Genomic DNA, 6,488 nt, shown 5'->3' with positions numbered 1-6,488 from the left:
GAGAGGACAGAAGGACAGGAGGAGAGGACAGAAGGACAGGAGGAGAGGAGAGGAGGACAGGAGGAGAGGAGGACAGAAGGACAGGAGGATATAAGGACAGGACAGGACAGGAGGATATAAGGACAGGAGGATATAAGGACAGGAGGAGAGGACAGAAGGACAGGAGGATAGAAGGACAGAAGGATATAAGGACAGGAGGAGAGGACAGAAGGACAGGACAGGAGGATATAAGGACAGGAGGAGAGGACAGAAGGAGAGAAGGAGAGGACAGAAGGACAGGAGAAGAGAAGGACACCACTTCTTTAGTTCTAACAGCGTCATCAGTTATGAATCATTTACAAACATCCCATAATGAGCAGCTGTATCAGTTCTTCACCGTGTGCTTCGTTATATTCTCTAAACAGATGTTTTCATTCAGTGTATCTGTCGTGAAGGAGACTTCCCTCAGCATTAAAGATAACAGGTGAGTGTCCTCTGCTCTGAGACCAGGTGTTACCGGTGAGTGAGGCGGCGTGGACTCTTCGTCTCTCAGAGAACAGGTGAGATGTCTGAAGCTGTCCATCGTCTGCTCGTGTCTCTGGATCGTCGCCTGGATCGCCTGAAGACACAAGTTTCACATTAAATGTGATGCTTTTAATTTGAAGCATCTGTCACAGGAAGTATTTCAGTGACAGTGATGTCACAGGGTGCTGGAGTACATCATGACATCACTGCAGCCAGGTGAGTGTTTACCTGAATCCAGTCGTTCTTCTCCTCCTCCGTCCTGCAAAGACAGAGAACATCTGTGAGACAACTACTGACTGTCTGTCTGTCTGTCTGTCTGTCTGTCTGTCTGTCTGTGTCTGTACCTGGCCTGCAGCTCCAGAGATCTCTGTTTTCCCGACACCAGGAATGTTCTGGATGCTGCAACACTGCTGGTCTCCTTCAGCTGGACAGAGATACAAAGACAGGTGAACAGAGAGTGAGACAAGTGGACAGAGAGAAACAGTTGGACAGATATTTAGACAGGTGGAAATACAGTGAGACAGGCGGAAAGGAAATGAGACAATTGGACAGAGAGAGAGAGAGACCAAATATTGACAGACAGAGAGAAAGGTGAACAGACAGAGAGACAGGTAGACAGAGAGTGATACATGTGGACAGAGAGTGACACCGGTTTTATCAGATTCAGGTCTAGGAGGCGGAGCTTCACTCAGTGTTAATCAGCTGATGCTGTCTCACCTCCATCCCGTCCACATCGATGCGAGCACGGACTCCGTACTTCTGACCAATCAGACGCAGCTTTGGGACGCAGTACAGCAACCTGTCGTTAAACTGCAGAGAGAGAGACAGGTATGAGGACACAGAATAGTGAAACACTAGAGGACAGTAGAGGACAGTACAGGACAGTAGAGTACCAGGATGAGGACACAGTATAATACTAAAACACTAGAGGACAGTAGAGTAGTGTACAGTAGAGTAGAGGACAGTAGAGTACCAGGATGAGGTATCGGTCCTGCGTGGTCCCGTTCTTGTTGGACAGTTTTAGGATGTGTCCTTCTTTAATGAGCTCGTTTGTCGGGTTAACGATATCTTCCTCTCCGCCCAACAACTCGTACACCTTCAACAACTTCCTCATTCGGTCCTGAAGGAGACACAGAGACAGATAGAGACAGGTAGAGACAGGTAGACACAGAGACAGGTAGAGACAGACAGTTGTATTGAGTCTCACCATTTTCTTGATGGCAGCGTTGGAGTGTTCTGCTGCCGTGGCGATCAACTCCAGAGAGTCTGCAGAGAGACGAAGATCACACGATCACATGGTCACAAGATCACTCGATCACAAGATCACACAATCACACGGTCACAAGATCACACGATGACAGGATCACAAGATCACTCGATCACAAGATCACACAATCACACGGTCACAAGATCACATGATCACACGATCACGGTCACACGGTCACAAGATCACAAGGTCACATGGTCACATGATCACACGGTCACAAGATCAGTGGGACTTCCGGTTAGCATGCGAGACAGGTAGACGTGCCTGAGGTAGGCTCCCGTGCTTTGCCACTTTTCATTATTCAACTTTAAAAAACACATTGATACTTTCGCCTGTACGGCTTCATCTTTATGTCTAACAGACAATAAGCCATAACTTGCGGTCGAAAAAAGAGGATCGAGTCATCATACCACCGGGAGGGACGATGACGACGGCTACAGCAACAACTACAGCCAAGATGGCTAACTCTGCTAACGCCGAGGGCGGCTCCATGTTTCTCCCGGCGGACTTGGAGAGGTTGCGCACAATGCTGGTTAGTGACCTCAAAAATGCAATCGATGAGGCCTTGGCCCCACTGGCGGACTCTGTCAACAAACTACGTGAAACTACGGAGGCTCACGGCCGGCGCCTTACTGACATCGAAGAAGCCCTGTCGGGCTACAGTGACAGAATTGTCGACCTTGAGGAAAAGTGTGTCTCGTTAAATCTCAGAAACTCCCTTCTCGCTGACACAGTGAATGATCTTGAAAATAGATCAAAGCGGTGCAATTTGAGAGTGATCAACTTGGTCGAGAAAATAGAAGGGACTGATCCGATCAAGTTTATGTCAGGCTTTTTTGCCGAGATCTTGGGAAGCCACTTATTCCCCACTCCACCGACTCTGGACCGGGCACACCGCCTCGGCGCACTGCGCTCTGGTCCCAACTCCAAACCGAGAGCTATGATGGTGACATTTCACTATTACCAGGATAAGGAACGTGCACTGAGAGTGAGTCGGGACAAGCTCAACTACCGCGGGGGGGCGAGTCGTCTTCTACCCGGACTACAGCGCCACTGTCAACAAGAAGCGAACGACATTTAACCCCGTGAAGGCTCTTCTCTACCAGAAAGGAGTGAAGATCCGTATGATTTTCCCTGCTGTGTTACAGGTCGACTACAAAGGGGAGACACACTCCTTCAACACTGTGGAGGAGGCGCAAAAATTCTATGACCAGCATGTCGGTGATTCGGTGAACTGTGAGTAACTTAACTCATAAAGTGACTTGACAGATTGAACAAATGTGGGACTGTTGTTGATATCCTGATCTAGTAGGGATATCTACTTGTTACTGTTATGTCATCGTACCTCTCCGGGTTGTCTCTCTTTTTTCTTCTTTCCAACCAGTATTTAAGCAATCTTCTCCCTAACTCTCACCTTAGAGTCCCTCTACTCTAAACCATCAATTATTAATGGCTAATACTAAAAGTTCCTCTGATACTTTGAGGGTTGGAGACAACTCAATCAGACTTATCTCATGGAATGTGAAAGGGGTAAATGGACCGGTAAAACGTGCAAGAGTGTTTGCACACCTAAAAAACCTTAAAGCTGATGTAGTTTTCATCCAGGAAACGCATTTGAAAAAATCGGACCATCTTAGACTGCGTAAGGCTTGGTTTAGTCATGTGTTCCACTCAGATTTTGATACCAGGGCACGTGGGGTTGCAATACTGGTCAGCAAAAAAATACAATTCACTCTGACAAATGTTGTTTCGGACTCCTGCGGTCGATACGTGATGGTGACAGGCTCTCTATTCCATACACCTGTTTTGCTGGTTAATGTATACGCTCCCAACTGGGTCGACGTCGGCTTTGCTAACAGACTTTTGGCCTCACTTCCAAATTTAAATACACATCAACTGATACTTGGAGGGGATCTAAACTGTGTAATGGACCCTAGCCCGGACCGCTCAACCTCTAGAAGTGTTCCTCCCACTAAAATGTCCAAATCGTTTTCAAATTTTATGAATGACAATGGATGTGTAGATCCTTGGAGGCTTTCAAATCCAAGCTCGAAGGTTTTTTCCTTCTTTTCACATGTTCACTCCTCCTTCTCATGAATTGATTACTTCTTTTTAGACAGAGCTTTCATACCCTATGTTAAAGCTGTAGAATATTTACCCATTATTATCTCAGATCATGCTCCTCTACAATTAGACATCTCCTTCACCTTAAATTAGAAAGACCGTCTACTATGGAGGCTAAACCCCTTATTGCTCTGATAAAGATTTTTGCAATAAAATCGCAAAATCCATAGATACTTTTATCGAAATTAATACGGATCCTACAGTCTCCTTTTCCCTTCTGTGGGAAACGCTTAAAGCGTTTCTACGAGGGAAAATCATTTCCTTTACGTCATACTCGAATAAAATGGGGAGGCAACAACTACAAAATTTAACGGAATCCATTCACAACCTTGATAAGCAGTGTGTTTCTAATCCATCACCTGAACTTTTTAAAGAAAGGGAGAACCTGCAATTAGAATTTAATTTACTATCAACCAAAAAAGCTGAACAACTACTGTTGTACTCTCGTGGCCGGTCATATGAGTACGGAGACAAGAACAGTCGGCTGCTGGCACATCAGCTAAAGCGGGAAGCAGCCTCACGACTGATCCCTGAAATTAAAGATAGTCATGGCAACTTGAAAACAAGCCCGCAAGAAATTAATAAAGTTTTTGAGGCATATTACTCTAAGTTGTATACTTCTGAATCTACCTTAACCAAAGGACCAATGAAAACATTTTTAGACGGCCTCGACTTCCCCCGTCTTGAATCAGATAAAATCGCGGAACTGAATCGTACAGTAGAACTAGAGGAAGTCCAAGCAGCAATTACAACTGTGCAAAGTGGCAAAACTCCGGGGCCTGATGGCTTTACGGCAGAGTTTTAAAAAAAATTGAAGGACAAGCTTTCTCCAATTCTTCTTGGAATGTATCAGGAGTCACTGATTAGGGGTACTCTTCCACCTAAACTATCACAAGCAACTATTACACTCTTACTAAAAAGGATAAGGACCCCTCTGATTGTGGATCCTACCGGCCGATCTCACTTCTCAATGTAGACGCAAAAATCATTGCAAAGGTACTGTCTCGCCGACTTGAAAATATTACGCCTCTAATTATTTCTGAAGACCAGACTGGTTTTATAAAAAATTGTCATTCATTTTCCAACATCCGCAGATTACTTAATATAATTCATACTTCCCACTCTGCACTGGTCCCGGAAGTGGTTGTTTCATTAGATGCCGAAAAGGCTTTTGACCTAATCGAGTGGGAGTACCTATTCACGGTCTTGCAGAAATTCGGTTTTGGTGACGTTTTCGGCTCCTGGATTAGACTCTTATATTCATCTCCGCAAGCATGTGTCAACACCAACTCATTACGTTCCCCATATTTCACTTTAACGAGAGGCACACGCCAAGGATGCCCACTTTCCCCCTTGCTTTTTGCAATTGCAATAGAACCACTATCCATTGCATTGAAAACATCTCCACTTTTGCGGGGAGTACGGCGGCGTGGGATAGAACATTGTGTGTCACTGTACGCACATGACCTTTTGTTGTATGTGAATGACCCAGTGGCATCTTCTCCTATAATTAAATCGATTCTGACGGAATTTGGTTCATTCTCAGGATATAAACTAAACTTCAAAAAGAGTGAATTGTACCCAATAAACGATTTGGCTTGCCAAATTCAACAGTCTTCAGTACCTTTTCGTTTAGCCAGTTTGGGTTTCAAATACCTTGGTGTGAACATAAGCCGCAGTCTTGCCTCTCTTCATACAGCCAACTTTAACCCCTTGGTTGAAAATATGAAAAATGATCTTAGATGGAGCAACCTGCCCCTGTCACTACCTGGCAGGGTGCAGTCTATAAAAATGAATGTATTCCCCAAATTTCTGTACTTGTTTAGATGCTTACCAATATTCTTGCCAAAATCTTTTTTCCAGTCTATTGATAAGATTATTTTAAACTTTATCTGGGCAAGCAAGTCGCCACGAGTGAGCAGGGTCTTTCTCCATCGCCCAAGGGACTTAGGTGGCCTGGCTCTTCCTAATTTTATTTTTTATTATTGGGCAACTAATATTCAAAAAATATCATTTTGGATTAATGCCCCTGAGACTGATTGGTGCATTTTGGAGGCTCAATCATGCTATTCATCTTCTCTTCCTGCATTGGTATACTCATCTGTCACGACCCGGCTCTTGAGCCATGACAAAAACGGAAGACACAAACTAACTCAAATATCATGAAATAACATTCCATCTTTTCTCTTTTTTTTTTTTTTTTTTTAATTTACAGGGAAAACAAAAATAAAACAAACCTGATGCCGGTCATCCACCCCCCTCAACCCTCACACCTCCCCTCAGCAACCTGGTACCAGTGGGAAGCAATTTAAGAGGGGAAAAGGAGAGACAAAGACAAACAGATAACATGCAAGGGCTATTTTTTTGTTTTGTTTTTTTACTGGTAAGGAGCCCTGGACAAAGCGTCTGACACCACATTGTCCGAACCCTTGATATGCCGAATGTTTAACCAATACGATTGTAACATCAGTGACCACCTTATCAATCTCTGATTAGGACATTGCAAAGTGTTGAGGAAAGTCAAGAGGTTATGGTCGGTGTAGGCGACCACAGGCACTACCCCAGAACCAATATAAACATCAAAATGTTTGAG

The 6,488-nt window shown here is 44.5% G+C and overlaps 1 protein-coding gene across 2 annotated transcripts; it reads right to left on the bottom strand.

Moving 5' to 3' along the window:
• Positions 1-223: 223 nt before the first annotated feature.
• Positions 224-1,857, bottom strand: LOC116377378 (FYVE, RhoGEF and PH domain-containing protein 1-like). 2 transcript variants are annotated; one of them, XM_031839004.1, is made up of 6 exons: positions 1,712-1,857; positions 1,478-1,624; positions 1,222-1,314; positions 849-928; positions 733-763; positions 224-598 (listed from the first exon to the last, which is right to left on the bottom strand). In XM_031839004.1, exons 1-6 carry the CDS (start codon positions 1,712-1,714, stop codon positions 365-367), a joined length of 588 nt encoding a protein of 195 aa, XP_031694864.1. In that variant the 5' UTR covers positions 1,715-1,857; the 3' UTR covers positions 224-364. The 2 variants fall into 2 exon arrangements, with proteins under 2 accessions (XP_031694864.1, XP_031694866.1); XM_031839006.1 differs by having other exon boundaries at positions 224-603; positions 738-763.
• Between the last annotated feature and the right edge of the window lie 4,631 nt (positions 1,858-6,488).

This window comes from Anarrhichthys ocellatus, unplaced genomic scaffold, assembly GCF_004355925.1.
Source record: "Anarrhichthys ocellatus isolate YVR2014 unplaced genomic scaffold, GSC_Weel_1.0 scaffold1179, whole genome shotgun sequence".
Taxonomy (NCBI): domain Eukaryota; kingdom Metazoa; phylum Chordata; class Actinopteri; order Perciformes; family Anarhichadidae; genus Anarrhichthys; species Anarrhichthys ocellatus.
The sequence above is the reverse complement of the archived record's forward strand: the minus strand, read 5'-3'. Positions and strand labels throughout refer to the sequence as shown.

What these genes read in the sequence shown, in the direction of transcription:
- LOC116377378 (XM_031839004.1), bottom strand. An exon ending in AGGACCGATACCTCATCCTG is followed by an intron (nt 1,315 to 1,477) that starts GTACTCTACTGT and finishes CTCTCTCTGCAG; the next exon opens with TTTAACGACAGGTTGCTGTA. An exon ending in TCGATGTGGACGGGATGGAG is followed by an intron (nt 929 to 1,221) that starts GTGAGACAGCAT and finishes ATCTCTGTCCAG; the next exon opens with CTGAAGGAGACCAGCAGTGT.